Source organism: Athene cunicularia, assembly GCF_003259725.1.
Source record: "Athene cunicularia isolate RWA chromosome 7 unlocalized genomic scaffold, athCun1 chr7_part1, whole genome shotgun sequence".
Taxonomy (NCBI): Eukaryota; Metazoa; Chordata; class Aves; order Strigiformes; family Strigidae; genus Athene; species Athene cunicularia.
Window position 1 is genome coordinate 25976481 of NW_020799107.1, and position 21109 is coordinate 25997589.

General features: G+C 41.1%; 1 protein-coding gene across 1 annotated transcript in view; it reads left to right on the plus strand.

Moving 5' to 3' along the window:
- Positions 1-21109, plus strand: part of PDIA5 (protein disulfide isomerase family A member 5) — a 110011-nt gene that overhangs the window by 79484 nt on the left and 9418 nt on the right. The window contains exon 15 of the mRNA XM_026852508.1: positions 15030-15100. Coding sequence (XP_026708309.1) covers positions 15030-15100 — 71 coding nt within the window. The remainder of the gene's footprint in view (positions 1-15029; positions 15101-21109) is intronic.

The following is a 21109-nucleotide window of genomic DNA, read 5'->3' on the forward strand; positions in this document are numbered from 1 at the left end:
GAGAGATTTATTTCCCTTTTGGTTTTTACCTGCATCTTTTTAAGGCACTTAAATTCTTGGTCTTTTTTAAGGCCATGCCTAAATCAAAGACACTACATGCAGTGAGTATGTGGCTTTTGGGGTTGAAAGCGTGAAGCAACTTGCCTGATGGCTAATTACGATACTGTTCTTTACGAGTTGACTTGTACCCTTACACCAGGAGGGGAGAATAAAGATCAGGCTGGCCCTGTCTGTATGTACAGTCTGTAAAAGCAAGGCTTTCATGGTGCAAGACTGTTGGGTCCTCTGAGGCTGCCCTTCACATGTGTTCTTCTGGCACCATTTTGGATACAGTGCTGCATGAGAGCACCTACATAAAGGACAGAGAGGTGTTAACTGGAACCACTTCTGGCTTTCCTGTGACTCCTAAGACAGTCAGTGTTGCTGTTGTATTGTCAGTATGTGGGTCATGCACAGTTTCTGATTTGTCAGATTTGTTCTCTCTAAATATGGAAGTGTCTGTGTGCAAAGCAGAAAGCAGGCACACAAAGGGAGTGTAACGAGCCTGCCCTTTGTTGGGTGCAGGGGAAAGTAGAAGATGAATATTTTAAATTTCTAGTTTCTGTGAAATAATCATTGATGCAATAGAATGGTACAAATCATTCTATTTTTCAGCTTTTCTGCAGTGATAATGTGCCTCCTGCTAAATTTGATAGATTAGCTTTTGTTTACCAGTTTCTCAATCTTGAGACCTCTTGGAGCTTACATTGCCAATTAGTCTTAACTTGCTTATTTTAGTGCAGAAGGAACATTGCTAAAATTGCCAGGCCCCATTATTTCCAATAATTTTCTTTTTCTATTCAGATCCACATCTTAGGTCAGTGCAGACTCATGGTACATTACTCCATTCACTTGTGACTCTATGACAGTATTTGTTACACTTACACATATGCTGAGATATTTTAAGATTGGGGGTGTGTGTATACATGTGTATATAAAGTATGTTTATATATAAATATTTATGCTAAGAAATGTATCTCTCATCTGTCATTAGAATTTAAAGCAGGAAGTTGAATATTCTGACCTTTGTAAAGCTTTCAGCTAGAGTGACAAACCTTTAGGCAAAGGCCACAGATACATATCTTACATGCAAATTAAAATGAGATCTGGTTTTTCTGTGGCAGCTTCCAGTCCAAATTACTTAATATGTATAGGAGAACCATTAATCTGCTTCTCTGCTGATAATTCTGGACTGAGCTGAGTGGTGCTTTAATGGTACCAAATGGTGCTTTGCAGTGATATGGCTCTGGAAGAGAAGACTGCTACATCCGCATGGAAAAGATGGGGAAACTCATTACTCCATCACCCTGAATGTGGGTGAAGTGTAAAGGTTATTCCTGGTGTCTGTGGAATATTTTAAGGACTGAGAATCAGAATCAAAACTCTTTAAATTACTGGGAAAAAAAATCCACTCTTGTGGACTTGAGACCCACAGAGTGTGATGTTCTTGGTTTCTGTACTTGGTGTCATGTTCCCATTCCTCCCTAGTGGTATCTCTATGCACTGTAATGACTGATTTGGAACAGGAGGCAGGAGCAGGGCAGGTCCCCAGTACTGTCTTGGAGCAAAAGTGCCAGCTATAGAAAAGCTAATACTAGTGCTACCTGTGCCAATAACTGCTTGGACCTGTTCTGTACCCTCTGTGGCCACCACACCATGCAGGCTCGTGATGTGTGCTGACCCTTGCTGGTGCTTCTCAGAGCTACGCTTGGAGCGGGCTGCTGGCAGCTGTGCTGCACAGCACCTGGCCCAGATCTTCTCTGGACCCTTGTGAGGCTCTTGTGGTCTTAAGATGTAATTGACATCCCATACCCTTATCTGTGAGTTCAAGATGGCTAAAATAAGAGGGGGACAATGATACAGTCTTCTGAAGTGAAGCATGGTGCCAGAGGTGTGTGTTGTGTCCTGAGGACTGCTGTGAGGGGTTCAGGGAGCACTGGAAAGCAGTAGACTTATTGCACCAGCATTTGTGAGGTGTTTTGGGAGGGTTTGTGTGATCTATATTATCTCCATAGACCAGATGTTGGAGTACTAGATAACATCAGCTACCTGAGATTTCCTTTTGTAACTGCTTGGCTTCACCCAGAAATGGGGAGAGGGGACAACTAGTCTGAGTATGCTTTGGTGTACACACATAGGCTGGTATGTGGATGATCAGGATTGGGAGGCTGTGGACCAAATTGGGAATTGAGCCAAATGGACAAGAATAGATCCAGTCTAGTCCAGTTAGACTGCAGTACTTAGCCAGGTATGACCAGAAGTACACCAGCTGCGTGTCTGTGGTTTACGTCTAGAGCTTGTTTCAAGACTCTCAGCATTAAATGCCCAGCATCCTGGAGTGACCAGTTTGCATTGGTGCCTCTTCAGGGATCAACACACTGACTTTTCTTTCTTCTTTCTTATGTCCTTATTGTTTGTTCATATAGCTTATCTGAATGTGTTTTATCTGCATTTTTACTTTTATGTGCTCTCTCCACTCCATTATCCCACATAATTGAGATTTGACTTTGCCGATGCATTAAATTTTAACCTCCTCCTACTATAGCACTGAAACTGTACAAAATAGAAGCAGTTGGTTGTGATTAGTTGTCAGAATCACAAAGGGCAACAAAGTTCCAGTAAATAACATGTCTTCTCAGTTGGAGATGTTTTTGCTGCATTACTCAAACTGAATTAAGGAAAAATAATGTGATTGAAGCTAGGTGAGCATTTCTCATTGAAATAGAGATTCAGATAGTTCGTCAGGAGTGTGCTGTGGTTTTAACCCAAAATCTGTCTGGAGGAAGCCCTTAAGAGTCCTGCATGGAATTTTTTGTTGAGCCAGTGCAAAGACCCATACCAAATTAAAGACTACCACATTCTCTAACTAAAACTCACATGGTTCCCTCTTCTGCCTTGTTTATCTCTGGTATTTAATACACCTTTTTGATGCTGTAAGTTGGTGATGTGACCATTAAGGTTTAGCTGTTCGTGGGTGATGCTCCCTCAAACAATGCTAGGTCTTTTCTGCTCTTTGAGAAACGATTCAGAGCTGGGAACACAGGCTCCATAGAGGGGCATCGTTGATTGCATTCAGCAGAACATCAACAGCAGGTCAGGGGAGCTGATCCTTCCCCTCTACTCGGCACTGGTGAGACACAGTTGGATTGTCCAGTTCCAGGCTCCCCAGTACAGAAAGGACATTGATTCACTGGAGTGAATTCAGTAAAGGGCCATGATGGTGATTGGAGTGTCTGACGTATGAGGAGAGGCTGAGAGCTAGGACTGTTTTGGCTGAAGAGGAGGCTCAGGAGGATCTTATCACTATGCGTAAGTGCCTAATGTGCAGGGTAAAGAAGACAGAGACAGACTTTTCTCTGCAGTGCCCAGGGACAGGACAAGAGGCAATGGGCACTAATTTTACTGTGGGGGTGGTTGAACACTGGAACAGGTTGACCAGAGAGGGTGTGGAGCCTCCATCCTTGGAGATACTCAAAACCCAACTGGACACAGTGCAGGGCAACCTGCTTTAGTTGATCCTGTTTTGAGCAGAAGAGTTGGACTAGATCTCCAATCACAGCAATACTGTGTTTCTAGGAATAGTAACACTAGAATTTGAAATATACAGCAGGTTTTTTGAGAGGGTTTGTTTTGTTGTTTTGGTTTTTTTTTTCCACCCTTCTCATTGAGTTCTGATTTTCTCTAAACACAAAAGGCTTAATAACACCCCCTACTAACTCTTTCACAGAAACAGAAGCTGTCCGCTTGTGGCTCATAAGAATGAGAGACCAACACATGAAAACACATTCATATCATTTTTTGGTCAAGATTGCTGCCCCCAAAGAAGCTACAAATGAATCAACTGTGTCAGAAACAGGAATTATATATAATAGACCAGTCATTAACAGGTCCAGATGATGAGGGTGGTGCAGAGGGGGGCACTTATTTCTTAGATCAGTCACTTTTAATGGAAAGGCTTGGCATTGAGCAAATTCATTCAGTCCCTGCTTTTGTAAAAACACAAGGTAATAAGCAGTTTTAAAAATAAAGACTTTGAGCAGCAATGAGAAATAATAGGGGGAAAATGCTCCTTTTAATGGTTTGTAAGGGTGGCAGTTGCCAATGTTATTAACTTGCCAAATGGCCTCATTTTGTGGGACTCAACGGGGTTCACAGAATGGGTATTTTTAATAAATACTTTGCTGGGAGCTGATTTCCGGTTTTCTGTTCAGCAGTGAAACTTTCACTTCACTGGAAATTGTTTTTGTCAGCTGGAAAAGGTTATTTTCTTGTGAAGCCTGACCCACAGGGGTTACCCAAAGAACACCCAGAAATAAACAATACCGAGAATTATTTTAATGAGGCATTTTTGTATTGAGTAAGTAGCTGCACTGCAACAAGAGGATGTGCAGTTAAGAGGTATCAGCCTTCTTGGCTCTTCACTTAAATTTTTTGTAGGGTTTTTATTTCAGAGCTAGAAGAAGTGAATGAGGGTCCTTAATCTGTGTTGCACCTGATAAAATCACAGAAGACTTTGGGATGCTATTTCAGCCATTAAAAGGCTGTGTGTTTTACTCCAAGCTGTTAGTGGGAGATGGTACCTGGATATTGTTCTGATGTAAAACAAAGAGAATTCTTTGTCTTCCAAGTCAAGCAAGAATCTTGACATCATTGCCATCTGATGGATCATCTGGCCATCAGTAAGAAGTAAAGGAATCAGGTGGTGGTTCAGCAGTAAGAAATCAGATAAGGATCACTATTTCAGTTCAGACTAAATCTGTCTTTCCCTGTGTGTTTCATCAGCAGTGCATAAAATGCTGAGAGCTAAAGCAAACTTGCATTAATTTTACCCACAGGCTTTGTTTCAAATTATTAATCATTCTGTATCCTGGTATGCTCCTCCTCTGTCTTCATAATAAAAACTGCCTAGTTTTTTCTGTCCAAGTTATTCATCGAGGACTATGCAATGACAAAAAAGCACTTAGATGAGAGTCCTTGCCAGAGTGGGTTGCACTGTGTGCAGAGTGGGTGCAGACAGTGTTTTGGCTGTTAATGCTAACAGCCGGGAGAGCCAGTGTGCTCCTTCGGCCCAGCTAGCTTGCTCCTGGGACCCAAGCTGTCATCAAAAAGCTGTGCTTAAGAAAGTGGTAATGTCTCCTTTTCATCCCTCCCATTTTTTGAAGTAAGCTGAGATAAAGCTGTTTGTACCGTATCTCAGCCTTTGCACAGGAGGGTTTGGTGAGATAATGCTGTGTTCTGGCTAAGCTGGACTGCTGTGACAAAACACGGCAATTTTGACTGACTGTGAGGCTTCAGCCAGTGGCTGCTGGGCATGAGATGACCCATCTGGGTCTCGGTGCTGAGCAAACCTGGATGGCATAGTTCTTCCGTATGAAGGATGCACACTGGGGGCTAAAATACTCAACAGTTAATGGGTCCAGATGCATGGAGCAAAGCAGCAGCACAGGTGAATTCAGTGTCCCACGATGGCCTCAGATTGGCTCCTGCAAGAGGTTTTCCCATCACTTCCAAGCACATCTTGTTAAGTTTTCATTAGGAGGCTGTATCAAAGAGCCTGAACAAAATGTGTGTGTTTGTAAATGAAGCTTAAGCTATCAAAAAATTATTAAAAACATGCTGAACAGAAAGAATCCATTTCAAGGCAAAAACCCTTGCAGGAAGGATTTTCTGGTTGTTGACTGAGGCAGAAGCGAGGTCTGGACCCTCTGATAACAACGCTTTAAATCCTGCGTGGGCTGGCGCTGCAGAATTTTGATATGTTAGCTCTGCCACTAACAGGTTTCTCTCCTGCTCTAGTGGTGCTCTTGCTACAGGCTCACTTTAGCAAGGTGCATTCCTGTCTGTGTAAATAGTGCAGATGCCACAGAGCCCATTAAAAGGCTGGTTTTGATAAAGGATGAGTCTATGGAGTGGTCTCTGCAATCAGGCTGGCAGAACTGCTCTTAGCCCCAGTATTTGTGTCGAGGATATTAATTAGCACTGCGAGAACAGTTTTACCTGCTCTTGACTCAGAAGTTGAGGCACTTCTTAGGACTGCACGTAGCCATGACAGAAGTGCTCAGAGGTGGCTGTTGTGGAGCTGTGACATTAAGCTAAATTTTGTCTGGGTGATCTGGCTCCTCTTGTTTTGTAAGATAGCATTCATGCTTTAAATCTTTCATAAGCCTAAACTGTTACAGCTGCTTGAATTTAAGAATATTACCTGTATATAAATAGTTTGGGCTTGTGAGAAGGGGAAGAGGAGGGAAGTACGTGCTCTTGCCCTGTGAAATTCTCCCCTTGCAGACACACAGCTGTGTTGGTTCAATGTCATGTAAAGTCTGTGTGGGGTGCATTAGGAGAATTGAACTATGAATATGCCACCCACCCTTAGCCACTGTCATCAAACCCATTTCCAATAAGGCAGATGCTTTTTCTGATGGTGCAACATTATCATAACAGGGGCTGCTTTTGAGCCTCACTTAGCACAGATGTAGTTCAGTGGTGCCTCCCCCAGCACTCTGCTGGACCACTGCTAACTCAGAGCAGTTTATCTTCTGATTGCCAGTTGTATCCACTGGTATGTTAGCTGCCGAAATTATTTTGTTTGCTCTTTAACTGATGCTAACTTGGTTAACTGCTGTTACCGGCTTCATTTGTTCCACATGGGCCAGTGACATAGTTTATCTGGAAAATCCAGGTCTGCTGGAACTGATGCTTAAGTTTTGTTCTGGATGTAACTATTGCTCTTTAACCATTTCTGTCCAGAGGTGGCTTGCTCTACAGCTTTCTATCTTAAAGGACTGCTTTTTGCCAAATGCCAGGTGCTGTCATGTAATTTGTAATTCACTCCACTCAGTCGTATCCTTGCCTTTTATAGTGGATAAAACACTCCAGGAGTTTTGTGCCGAGTCTTTCTCCTCTTCTCACCTTTGCAATTTGGCCTGGTGACTTTATTGCTGCGATTGCAGTTGTTCATGTCTAAGTCTGTGGTTTCTAAAGATTTGGTTTTTGTATTCCTCATCTCCTCAGTATACTCCCAAAGTGCTGCAAAATAAGAGTTCAGATAGCTTGGAAAAAAACACAAAGCCCACCAGCAGGCTGTGAAATTGGTAGTAGGTTGCCTGTTGTTAAGAGCAGTGAGGCAAGCCCTGGTTGACCCGACGCTTAACTGAAAACCTCATGACCTTTTTCAAATCAAAGGACAAATACCCCTCCTTTCAATTACTAATATCTGTGTCTTGTAAATATGATTATGCTGTGTGTCAGGTCATGTCATAAAATGAGCTTTGGTTCCACATATTCAATTAAAAGGCTCTCCAGTTCTCTACTGGTAGAACAAATGCGAATTAACCTTTCAGTAACATCTCCAAATGCCTTTCTCAAATCTGCTTGTGGATTCAGTAACTTCTGTAGCTACACCAATTGTGTTGGTTTAAGAAGTATACCCATTTTCAGCTCTTATCTGTGCAATTACTGTCTATAGCCTGTCTTTTCTTGATTGACCAAGTAATATTCTTGTTTTAATTCTAGTTAATCACTTGGAACTCTTGAAGTGGAAACAGGCTTTGCTTTACTCTGTGGTCTACAAGCTCCTGGGTTTGCTTTGATAGCTGTGCAATGTGCTGCTTTCACTTGCTTAGAATTGCAGTCATTTAAAAACCAATAACGGAGGGCAGTATCTACCCCTGTTATTTAAACGGTGATGATTTCAAGCAGAGATGGGGAATGAGAAAGTCATTCCCTGCTCTGCACTTGGCACACTGAAGGCTCCATCCTGCCACGTGCTGAGCCCTCTGAGGCCCCGATGGTTTTGCAGTTGAATGAATGGAGTCAGCACCTTGCAGCCTCGCTCCCTGACAAGCAGGATTGTGAATCCTGAGAGTCACTTAACCTCTTCCTGACTCCATTTAACCTTGGTTGTAATGACAGAGGGGGATAATCACGTCTGTCTCTCTTAGGGGCAATTTGAAGCCTAATTAATTGATATTAGTTAAAGCATTTGAGATCACCCGTTGAGAGGTACTAAAGGAAGCTGGGGGCTGAGGGGGGAGCAGAGCCCTTCCTCATGCTGAGGGTAGAGCACAGACAGCATAAACACCATGGTCTCACAAATCACTGGGCTTTCAGATCTCTAAGTAGTTGGCCAGGTCTTTGCTATTGAAAAGACAGTTTAAGTTAGTATATTTGATATGAAAACAGTCTATAACATTAAAATGTATGCATGTTTAAACTATCTCTGAAAAAATCTCATGTAAAATATATACACACTGTTTTGTTACTTTTATCAGATTTTATTATGTACAAGATGCTAAAAGCACACATGGAAACAACATGGGTGGGGTTATATGTCGTTATGTATTAATAGTGGGCAAAAAGTATAAGCTTTCTGAAGTCACAATGCCTGATCTGCACTGGTGTAGAGCCACTTTAGTTAGGATGCTCAGGTTAGGGTCATCAGGACTGTCATCCTTGCCTGAGCAGTGGGGCCGTGCTGGCACACTGCAGCTCCTGGCCGCTCGGGAGATGGTGATACAAGGGCAGCAAAACCATATCGCCTCTGTAGCAGTTTCAGCTCAGAGATGTGAGTCAAGGACAGGCTGCAGTCTGATCAGGTAGAGAACCACTGCATGAAAGCATCTTTTTTAGAAAACCATTTCCTTTCAGACTAAAAATCACTAGTGATGGAGAATTGAATTTCCTTTCTGAATTTGACTGGCTTCAGCACACAGCCAGCTCTGGAGGTTACTTAGCCTTTGGCACTCTGCTTGAATAGCTTGTTACTATGAAAACTAGATTGGCTTTTCTCGATTTCTATCGCTTCTTTATCTTTGGATTTAAGCTGTTGACACACTGAGCTTCCTGACTCCCTTTGCCATGAAGCACACCTTCCAGTCCTGTTGTTTTTCTCATGGGTCTTCTGAGCCCTCTCCAGTTCCTGATTTGTGGACCCAGGACTGCAAACAGCATTTTGGAGGTGCCAGGCATAGAGTCTCTCTCCACACCTACTTAATATTTTCATTTATATATTCAATGAAGTCCTTTTTGACAACTCCATCATTTTCTTTCAAAGCTATATTGCTAGTATTGTTTGGATTTCTTTTGCTTCTAATACATTTAAAGCCCCTTATATACTTAAAACATCATTATTACCTCTGCTGACTGTAGATACTGCTTTGATGTCCATTTGCTTCCTTTATCTATTCTGTACAAATTGTTAGCTTTTGATTTATATTCATTAAAAACAGCTTCACCTTTCTTCTGTGTGCTATGCTAATACAGCTTCCACTCTTCTAAGGAAACTGAATTAACCTTGTGCTGTTCAGCTGTAGAGAGGTTATATTATATCACTGGGCTTTGTAGTTTCAAATTAAACAAAGCATGAAGTAACTTAAAGGACGTTTTTCATATTTAAGCAAGAAGAAACCTATGGTTTTTGGAGAGAAAACTTGATTCCTTTAGGCAATTTTGAAAATTTCACACTATTTTATTTTAAAAGTAATGAGGTGACTATTGTCCAATAGGGTGCATCTGTTTCATGCACTACTCTGGAGACATCTTTATAATTGCCATCTGGTCCTAAAACTTCTGTACATTGAAGCTTTAAGAAACTCTTAAGTTTTTCTTTTGACTCCCTATCAACTCTAATCAGTTCACATGGTTAAAAAACCCCAACTCTGTCCAATGAAAAATTCTCCATTTGAATGTAAAAAGCATATGTAGGTTATGCACTTGATTGTTCCATTGCTTTGAAATCCTCTTTGCATCCCTTCTGCATCCCATGGGACCATGCAGTTACAGGAAATGTTTACAGTTCTTAATACAGGATATTATTTCTGTGGATTTATTGAATTGCTACCACAACATATACTTGATTACTTATGTTTGGGGCAGTAGGCACTTGATTTTTAATGTCAATTTTGTGTCTTTCTTACCTTACCTGACAAAAGGGTTTATACTGTTTTTTTCCTCAGTCTGCTTTTTTTAAAAAAAGTCGTTTTCAAGGTGATGTGAGCGCTTAGTAAGTTTCTCTATTTCCCCATGCAGTATCTTTGGTTTACATCATGTATACAAATGTTTTGTTGCATGACGTTGGAAACCACATCCAGCTCAACCCTGCAGTTCTTTATTTCTTCGAAGTCCTCAAACCAGTGTTTCCAATGAGGATGAAGCTAGCTTCCATGCTGGCCTCTCCCACACTTTTCTGTGCCCAAACGTTGGCTCATTGATTCTTTCCTCAAAGACATCCAGAGAAAATGCTGTACCATGCAGTTGTTCCTGCTATCAGTAAATTAAGTCCACAGAAAATAATCTGGGCTATCTATTTTCCATCACTTCATCTCCCCAAAGACCTGCTAGCTTTCCTTTAAATGCCTCTCTAATTGTATGAGTTTTAATCTGATTCCCTCTCCCTCTCAGTGATAATGGGTCTGAATGAAGCCTGCTTGCTTGCTTACTTGATTTCCCTTGCCTGCTGTTCATCAGCCATTCCTCTTGAAATTTTACCCACAGAAACCATATTTTTCATGTACTTGATCAGTCCAGAACCACTTGATTTTTCAAGGTGAGAAATTTGATGGTGCCCTCCATGACTGTACTACAGCGTGTCTTCCCAACCCTTAACCAACTTTACAGCATGAATGGTGGAAAAATACCCTGTAGAAAATATCACGTTCGTGTAAAATTTTACATTTGTAATGCAAAGGCAAAGAGAACTTAGAAGCTCTCTATTGCTGATGTTCTCGCATGAATCCACGGACTTGTGGTTTAAGCAGGCAACCACCGTCTTCTGGCAGAATTCAGTGGTCAGGCAAAGCAGATGCCATTATGGGCTGCTTGGCAGGGCCTCCAGAGTGCAAAATTTTGAGCACAGATTGGTGAGAATGTCTGGCCAGAGCTATAACAATTCTGTATCATTTGCTGATTGGGAACAGGGAATGGCCTTAACACCTGGTACTGCATGTGCATTAGATGTTGGGCTCTTCTGCTTTCCTGCCAGGTGATGCAAGTGTGTTTCTGCATTAGGAAATTAAATCAGCTTGAGATTTTCAGAAGTGATTAGAGGTTTTGAGCACCAGTGCTGGGATCCTGTGGGAAGGCTAGATGTTCCAGGAGCAGATTTCTTTCAGATATCTCAAGTCAGGCACAGTGAATTACTGTTCAGTTCACATCTGCTGTTAACCCTGTTGAGATCAAATTTGACAATGGTGTAAAAATGAAGAAAATTGGTAAAGCAAAGCCCTGCACCTACGTTAGAAGGCTCTGCTCCCAGAAGTGCTACTTCCAGTGCTGCTCAATTGAAAGTTTGCCTCTTGGCCTTGAAGGAAGCCTGTGTGCCTACCATAGCACCCAAATTATTCAACTAAAATGAAATGGAATTAATCTTCCCACTTCTTTAGTCCATAGTGGCTTACTATCCTATAAATACTAGAGGGAAGGGGCAGGACCTTTTGATTCTTGACAGCCTACCCACACCTTCAGATGCCACCAGTTTAATCTCTTACCATTGCAGCCCATCTGGAAAATCCTTTGTAAGGAGCCTGCACACTTCCTATCCTCCTGTACAGTGCTCAGTACATTTCCTTTCTTTGCACTTTCAAATCTGGAAGATAGTGTTAACACTTAAAATAAATGTGTGATAGTGGGTGTGAAGAGGGAATGGGGAGAACAAGTTTTCCGTCTGTCAAAATGAAGACATCAACCTCTGCTTTTATTTTTTTTGGCATGTGTGCTTTAAATAGAATGGCTGGGTTGGGTGACTTCCAAGTGTTTGCTGCATTTGGCAATGCTTCTAAGTTGTAACAGATGAAGTTCTGCTATTCCATATGATGTGCTCCTTCCCCCTTTTTCAGTGACTCCTTGAAACTCCTCGGGAATTCAGCGTAGCATTCACATCTGTTCTGTGGATGGATGTCCAAGGCTAACAAAATGCCTACTGGACTTGGAGTCAGCTCTGCCAAAAGCCATATGGTTGTGTTTTAGTTTTGCAAGCACAGTGCAGTAAAGAAAGGAGGTTGGGCCAAGACAGAAGCGAGGGGAGGAGGGATGTAGCTTCAAATTGGTAAATGAAGGTAACTTTTTGTCATTTGGTATTAGTGTGGGAAGATGAGAAGATCACAGAGAAGAGGAAATAAAAGCACTGATCATAGGTTCCTTTATCAGTTGTTTTGAATTACATGGCACTCCTCTGTGTGGTGTTTTGATCACAACCTCAAAGCATATTTGGTTTTGCCTACCTTTTCCAAAATGCTATAACAGTCTAGATAATCGGATGCTTCCTTTTGGCCTTACAAGATGTGCATCTTTGCTGAGAACCATGCTTAAAGCCTTTCTTGATGCCACCTATTGAACACCATGCAGTAGCAGCATGTGTGGTGGTGATGCAATAGGATGAAAGGGATATTGAGCAGCTGCTGATGCTTCTCTGAGCAGTCACCAGCTAAATGGCCACTTGGTCTGTTTTCTTACCAGCCATCTGTTAGCCCCTGTAAAATGGCAGTTTACATTTTTTAATGCCATTGGACTTTTCTGTGTCTGAAAGAATATCCTTGTTATTTGTTGTATCATGTTCTGGTTTTCTTGGTGAATATGGCTCATGGAGTGCTCTTAACCTGCTGCAACTTTAGCAGGGACTTAGAGAGAGGCTTTACCAGATGCCCCATCCTCTGCAAATCCAGCCCCCACGAGATAGGAAACACATCAACTGATGTATCTTAGGGGTGAATAAGAAGAGATGAAGGCTCATGTTTCTCTTGAAATATCATTTATTGAGGGTTTGAAAATTGCTGTTTGGTGAAACCTAAATTTCAAGCTCAAGATCATAAGCAGAAAGGGAAACATGAAAGGTTTAAGTTTTTAGGAGCTTTTATTTTTCAATGTAACAGTTGGCAGTGCTTTCCAGTAAACTACAGCATATAAGTATGTGGACTAGAAGAACAGTTATTGTTTCAGGGGTGCCTGATTTATCTCAGATTTTTGTCTCTGCAATTCTTTTTAGATGTTGTCACCAGTTCTGATTTATTTGTTTAGAGCAGTGCTAAAAAGTCAACCAAGGCAGTTATCCCACAGTACAGGAAATTATCCAGGCTGTGTCAGGAGGCAGGCTTGACCCAAAGGCTTTTCAGTATCAGGCAGATAGGGCAGGCAAGTGGTGAGAGAGAAAATGCATCACTGAAGTGTGCTAATGGACATGGGAGCAGCCTGGAATACTAGCTGCCACCACTGCTGCCGCCTCCTTCTTCTTTTCCTCCTCCTCCTTTTATTTCTTGACCATTTTCTCCCAGGCAAATGCTGAAAAGTTAATAGTTTGCAAGCTGTAGAGGACCTGTACTATCTCCCACTGAAACACAGCTGCCATCAGGATATACTGCCATTATGCTGCATGAAGAGTTTGAAGCCATTGATGGCTTTGCAGAAGTGCCTCAGTGTCCCAGGAAATGTCCCTCTGACTTTTCAGTATTCGTAGTTACTGCATAGACTCTCAGTGTATTTATACACTTGTGTCACTGCAGTGCTTTCAAAATCCTATTCTGAAGAAAAAAATACTCAAAAATTCAAACCAGTGCATGTAAGCAATGAAAATACATTTTTGTGAAGATGAAAGGGTTGTGCATCCTTCTCTTTGTGGAAAGGGGTGTGCAGTGTTTATCCACAGATACTGTTTTTCTTGTCAGCTAAAAGATTGAGTGCAGTTTATGAGAGGGTGGGTGCAAGCCTCCTAAGAGGGCATTTGTTCAGTACTGACTTAAAAGTAACACAGCCACATGTTCATCATTGTAAAATACTGGTAAACAACAGTAGCATAAGCTGTAATTGGAGCTTGTGAGCAACTCATCTGTGCTCTGTTCTGTTCCTATACAGAAATAATAGTAGGGTAAACTCTTTTGCCTTTGCTAGCATTATACAGGCTTGACAGAATTGTGTCCATTCCTTTTTTATCTCCATCTAAGGAAAAAATAGTGTCCTAAGTCTTTGCTTGGGAACAATCTCTTTATACTGTGTTTGAAAAAAAGTACTTTGTTACACATATGCAGGTACTTTCCTTTTCAAAGCCTTACTTAGTATTGATATTTTTAGAGTAGTTTAGATTAATTGTAGACAATAAACATTACTTCTGAATTAAGAGCACTCACATCTGAATCTTGAATCAAGAGAGCAGTTCTTGTTCCCCTTCTGTGGCTTCTTCTGAAATGTTTCTGAGTAAATTTAGTGTGTGTTTGGGCAAGGGATGAACTGACCTTTTGTTCAGTGCTGTGGTGGTACAAAGAAGTATGAGTCCATCTCCCACACAGTGCTGTGGGGTTCTTGTGTGCTGGATCTGTAAAACTCTTCTGGGATTGCCCATTTGTGGTCAACAGGAGGAAGGTCTCCAGGAAGGCCAGCAGCAGTCATCCTAACCTGGGACTGGACCTCTGCTCTCTGCAAGTGAAAGATGTGTAGTCTGTTGGACTTGCTTCTCTCCCCCTCCCCTTGTGTTCCTGGTGACTTGGCTCTAACACAGGCAATTCCCAAACACTTCTAAATACTCCCAGCAACTTCCTTTCCAACTTCCAACCTCCTCCTATTCACAACCGCACTGCCTTTATTCCTGTGTCCAAATGTAGCTGGTATCTGTGGCAACAGCAGTAATAACCTACATGGTAATACCCCCAAGGAGGTACAGCAGCAGGGAAATGGTCTGTCCATTTGTGGCTAGCAATCTTAAAATACTCTTAAGGGACTGGCAATAGAGAAAAGCCCCCTATACTGGGTCCCTAAATGGGATGTCGTATAACTGTAAGTATACACTTAAACTGCTTGAAGTCAGAGGGTTTTAAACATATGCTTAACTTCACGTAGCTTACACATGGTCTACAGATGCCTTGTCCTGCTGTTAACCAGAACTGGAGAACCCTTTTCTAGAATGATTTTTAATACAAATTTTCCACTAATTCACCTTGTATCTTGAGTTTGTCCCAGTATCTTATTTACAACTAATGTTTATGCTGGTTTTTTCTTCCTGTGTCAAACAGGGTGTCCCCACTGTAAAAATGCCATTCCACATTTTACAACCGCTGCCGAAGTCTTTAAAGAAGATCGAAAGGTAACATGCTGTTAATTATTTCTGAGATTTAAGAATGTTTTCCACCATTTGTACTTTATAGGCTTTGCTTGTAGATAAAATTGCTGTTATACTAGTAGAAATGTTTCTGCATCTTAGGGATTGTATCTTTTTTGGTCAAACTGAGTTACACTTTAACCTATTCTGTTTCCCTTCATTTGTTGTCTTTTCTGTTTAATTCTTTGTGTAAGAGTTCTTGTCTGTGAAGCAAAACACATTCTTTCTCACTGAAAGATTAATAAAAGGTAATTTACATTATCTCCATTCCCCTTCAGCTTTTGTCAGCCATTGGCGTGCATGTGGAGAAGTCACAGTTGTGTGACAGTTCTGAAAACCTCAATCATATAACTAATCTTTGCTTGCATAGCACAAATATAATACATTTCTGTAAGTTGGCTGACTTGAGTCCAGGATGTCAGGCCCTTCTAGGACCCTCATGCTACTGCCTTGAAAATATATCTGATGGCTTAAGCACACCAGTTAATTTCCTTGTATCAGTTGAACTATTTTAACTGAGTGCATGCATATCTGGGATTAAGAAAAAAAATCACCTGAGCCACAGGATTTAAGCAAACAACTATCTAGAAACCCACTAATTGTCTTTGAGTGAAACATACTTAATTCTGTGTTGGTTTTAAGCCCTGCCGGGACTGGAGACCACGTTGCCGTTGTCCCTCCCCCACCCTTGGACACAAGTAGGGCACAAACGTTGGGTTAAAATAAAAAGAAGTATAATACAACAGTGTAATAAGCAATCTGAACAACAACAGTAGCAATGATAACAACAATAAACAGCAATAACAGTAAACAAGACAGAAGATATACAGAGAAATACCGCAAGTGCTTACAGACAGCCCGCTGGGTGAAAGCCACAAAGGAAAAAGTTCCCGCTCAGTGTCTGGCTGGAGATCCCTTCCCCCTCTCTGCTGGGGAAACTTAACCCTATCCTAGCTGAACCAGGACAATTCTGATCTCCAGATTTGTTCCAACTTCACAACTACTTTGTGTTGAGGTGTGGCATGAAAAAGATTTGTCGGTTTAATAGGGAAATTCCTCTCTACAGCTTCCTGAGGAAGAGAACTGGAGAGGGAGGTGCTGATCTCTTCTCCCTGGGATCCAGTGACACAACATGTGGGAGTAGTCCAAAGCTGTGCCAGGAGAGGTTTAGACAGGACATTAGAGGAAGCATTTCTTTACCAAGAGAGTGGTCAGACACTGGAACAGGCTTCCTGGAGAGGTGGTCAATGCCCCAAGCCTGTCAGTGTTTTAAGATGCGTTTTTACAGTGCCCTTAACAACATGCTTTAACTTTCGGTCAGCCCTGAAGTGGTTGGGCAGTTGGACTAGATGATTGTTGTAGAGCCCTTCCACAGAAATAGCCTATTCTATACATTTCTATATTGTAGTCTAAATGAAGAGGTAATTTTGAAACAGTTATACCCCTATTAATCTGCCTGCCACCATAACAGAAGAATGTCATGTTTTCTTTTTCTTTTCCTCTCATCTTTTCTGTAACTGACCGAAGATGTGTCAGATTGACAAGAAACAAATCATTCTTATATCACTGACTGCATAAAATTAGAAGTCCATCACTTATGCCCTCTGGCATACAGAAGATTGAGACGTACAGCTTTCATTTCTCTTACTGCTGTAAATTTGTGTGCTTGGGATGCCTATTGGTTACTTGTTTTGTTTCCAAGATCTCTGAGGAAGTATCCTTGTTTTCCCACTTTTTTGGTAGGTCCCAGTGAAGCCTCTCTTTCCTAAACTCATTAAAATTTCAGTCAGAGGAGATAAAGCAAAGGTACTAAACAATGTGAAACTTGCTTATTAGAGCTCCAGGATGTATTAACAACTGAATCATGGTGCAGTTTACTGGACATGGTAGTGGTGGTGGTAAATGCAGGCTTGTGAAGCTTTCAGTTCAGACTGCAGGTTATGAAAGGACTCCAAAAGCAGAGCAGTGATTGACGGTTGCAACTCTTGACTTCAGTTTAAGGCTGTAGTGGGGAGGTATAAAATGTAATGAATTGGAACAAGAGGGCCGGTAGGGAATATTAAGGCTGGTATCGTTTCAAAGAGGTGTGTGCAGTTAGGGAAAACGATGTTATTCCACCTCAGTGACTTATGAAAGTGCCAGGGATTGATTATCTGGGGATCCCTATTTAATTGTGTACAGCCATAACCTGCCAAGGTGCTTCTTGCTGCCAGTTTGTGCCCTTGTGGAAAAGAAAATAAACCAGTTTAAGACTTCAGAAGGTTAGATGGCTGTTCCCACAAGCAGCACAGGGCATATTCCCATGTTTCAAACTGGGCTGAGCCTTCAAACTTTGGCTAATTTGTAGTTCTGTAGGGTTTCAAACTTCTGCAGAATTGCAGCCTAAGAGGGAAGAAGTATTTCTTCTTTCAAAAACAGGGAAAGATTACTAATTTTCATTTTTAGTCTGTAGTAGTGTCTTTTTTTTTTTTTTTTCCCTAGAGAAACTTTTTTCCCCTTCAACAGTGTATGGTAGCATTTAAACTGTATCTTCTTTTCAATAAGGGTGGTCCTTTAATTAAACATTTAATTCTGCAGAAGCCAAAGAACAATCAAAAACATTCCAGCCTTGAATTGCTTATAAATGATATCTTAAAAGGTATCCTTCGAGAGACTTTGAGTCTTTACATTGGAATTTTGAAGATGAGCAGAGCTTGAAGCTGTTAAATACATGTCTTTGGCTCTGCAGATTCACTGTAAGGGGGTGGTTTTGGCACAGTAGTCCCCCCTCCCCCGGGGCTGTGTGTAATACTTTTCATCATCTGCACTGCTGGAGTTGGAGTTTAAAAATGCAGTGCTCAGAACATTGGCCCCAAATGTCAGTTCTTGTCGGCCACATCACTGGTGGTGATTTCAGCAGAAATCCTGAGCCTGCTTGCTTGCCTAGGGTGTCTTTCCGTGTACCTGGAGAAATTCAGTGCCAGTAAGACCAGATCAGTGGAGAAGCTAGTCCAGTGAAAAGCAGTTAGCATATTGCTTTCAGTTATTCAAAAAGAAAAAAAAAAGAAAAAAGAGGGGAGAAAAAAAAAAAAAAGAAAAAAAAAAGCCATCTGGAACATTCCTGCCTTGGGGCGCTGTGGTCTTTGCATACAGCTGCCAGGGGAAAGCCTTTGGCCTGTGCTCCACAGCTCAAATTTTGGCAGTGACCAGTGTACGTCAGAAAATGCAAATGTGAGGATTGTCACTTTGCTGAACAGATTGAAGAGCAGGAAGGCATGTTCAGTAACTACTCCAGAGACTCTTGAAAGGGCACTGGCTAAATCTTAAAAAAAAAAATCTGCATTTTGCCTTTTGGCTGATCCTAAAGTTAAGTTTGAAGGAACTGATTTGTGATGCTCCAGCTTGAATTTGCTGAAGGAAAGCTCTTGACTCTTCAAGGCTTCTCAGTAACAAATCTCGGGAACTCCCCCAAAGGGGCTGCTGCTTGACCAGTCTTCTCCATTTTCACAGAAGACTGTTCCTGTACAAATGCACTGACCTAAATCAGAGGCCTGAAACTGGTTTCTAGTGAGTTTGTACAGGAACAGCTGTGGCAGAGATTGCTGGAAAGGGTACAGCTGATGGGGTGAGCTGGGGTGCTAGCAGGGGACTGCAACACAACAGTGAAACTGGTGAGTCCCCAGTGTGTGTTGTGAACCATGGTTTGAACCAAATGTTATCCAAATGAGTTAATGCTTCAGTTTGGCCAAGAATTTGATCCCTATTTGTTTAAAAAGCATGTGTTGAATTTCTTTTTAATTAGACTCATTAAATATGGTCATGTTAGCACTGTACATCATGGTGTCTACTAATGGATTTTCCCTTTGCAAATAGGCCTGCTTTGAGAACAGCTGATGAATTGCAGCTATGGTAATGCTGCTATGGCACATCAGGGCAGCTAGTAATGAATCTTATATTTGCAAGGACTTTCACATTGAGAACAGTGGCTGAATTGCAACAAGCTTTAGCAGGCCAGTTCATAACTGCTGTTAGGATCCAGAACAGGTAATACAAATAGAAACCTATGGAATAATCTTAGAGAAGAATGTGCATCTGTCTTATAGATGCTTTTAAGGCATTTGGCAGCAACAGACTTTTTTTCCTAGTAATCAGGTAATTGTCATCTGGAATTGACTATACTTTAATAATGTAGCTTGGAAGTATTCTTTTCCATGCTGCAATTTTACTTTTATTTTAATTTTTTTAAGCTTATCATATATTATTCCTCCCTCGAATCAATATTCAGTTAGTTACTCACTTCCATTTTCATAACAAAAGTCAATATTAGCTCCAGCAGAGATTTATTTCCTTGAATCAATAAACCAGTGTGTGGCAGTACATATTTTAACAGGAGAACAACTAGGATTGCAGGGGGTATCTTTACTATATCATCATATGGTGACTGGGAGACAAACTGTTAAAATGAAGGAGGTTTAAGAATAGAAAGGAGGAGTTACCTGGAAGGTCAAAGGGATCCCACTTTCAATTTTCTACACATCGGGATGTAATTGTGTTCCTTACCTGCAAGATCCCTCCAGAGCAAAAAGTTGTTTCTCAATTCTGTTGGAAGGGAACTGTGATTCTTGGTGTATGATTAGATGGTACTGCAAGTACTTTTTTTTCCCTCTAAACACAGTAAAAAAATAAAGTCATCATCCTTCTGTTACAGTTGAGGCACACAGACATCAGTGGTCACATATTCAGCATAGGTCCACTTCTATTTAAGCATCTAAATTAAAAGTTCTGATTTTTGCAACAGCTCAGTGTTCGTGATTAGACCACTTCATCTGAACAATATGCTGTGCTCTATTTCCTTTAAGAGCTCTTCAGAACTGGTCATACATTGCTCACATTCTAATGCTGTGCAAAGTTAAGTTTGTGACTCTAATTAAGCTCCCACTTCTTTGGTAAAACCATGAAACGTTGCTGTGGGACTTCCCTTTTCACATAAAGATATTTTCCAGTCCCAGATGTTACTAGAGTCGTGTTAAACTATACTGACTAGGGAATAAAGGAGAAATGCATACTAATCTGTATTATTTTTTACATTTTATTACTATTCTGCCTACTAATCTGGTATTATTGTTTATCATAAGCTGCATACCTGTTGTGAGGAGCTACCAATAACATTGAGAAAGCTGAATGTACTCCAAGGAACTTCCTCTGGTGTCCACAGTCTCTGATTGATTATCTTTTCATTTGATAACTATTCTATTCCTGCTACAGCTACTGAATAGGATGGTGATAAACCTGAACGGCATTGCCTCTGGAGAGGGAACTTGTATATAATGATGTATTGTCAATATCTAAGGCAGCACAGCTTTAGGTTATGGAGAATCCATAACCCCATGGAGTTTTGTGTGTGTTGCAGATACAGCACTAAGGGTTTTTTCCTCCTGAAATGTTTTTTCAGGAGGATTTTTCCCTCTGGTTAGAGTAAAGTTAGGAAAGCTCAAAAAATTAAATTTTAGTCCTAACAATCAAAATTCTTCATAAAATCTATCTTGATTTCTGAAAGCTGTTATGCTGGGTTTTTCTATAATGAACATACATACACACAGTCTTACACCAGCATTATGAAAGTTTCTTGTGCTCTCAGACTTTTACATGTTTTTTTCCCCTCTTGGTGAGAGAGAATTTATGAGAAGTGATGCCAAGTGTCTTGGCTTCTGGATACCTATCAGGGATGTCTTATGCTTAATCTATCTGAAATTTCTGGTTGAATAAAGTTAGTGTTTTTACAAGGCAAAATACAAAGGTCTTGTTAACCTGTGCTTTCCAGGGAACTTCCTTGTCAATTGTTGGTGGTATTTGAATATGAAGATAATTTCTGAGAGTAATATTCTCCAGAAGTCTTTAACCACACTTCAGTAGAGGTTTTTTGGATTGTTGGTTTTCCTGACTCAGTTTCCTCCTTCAGCGATGCAGAAAAACTGTTTCACTGCTCACTTGAGCCAGGACTCGTGCAAAGCCTTT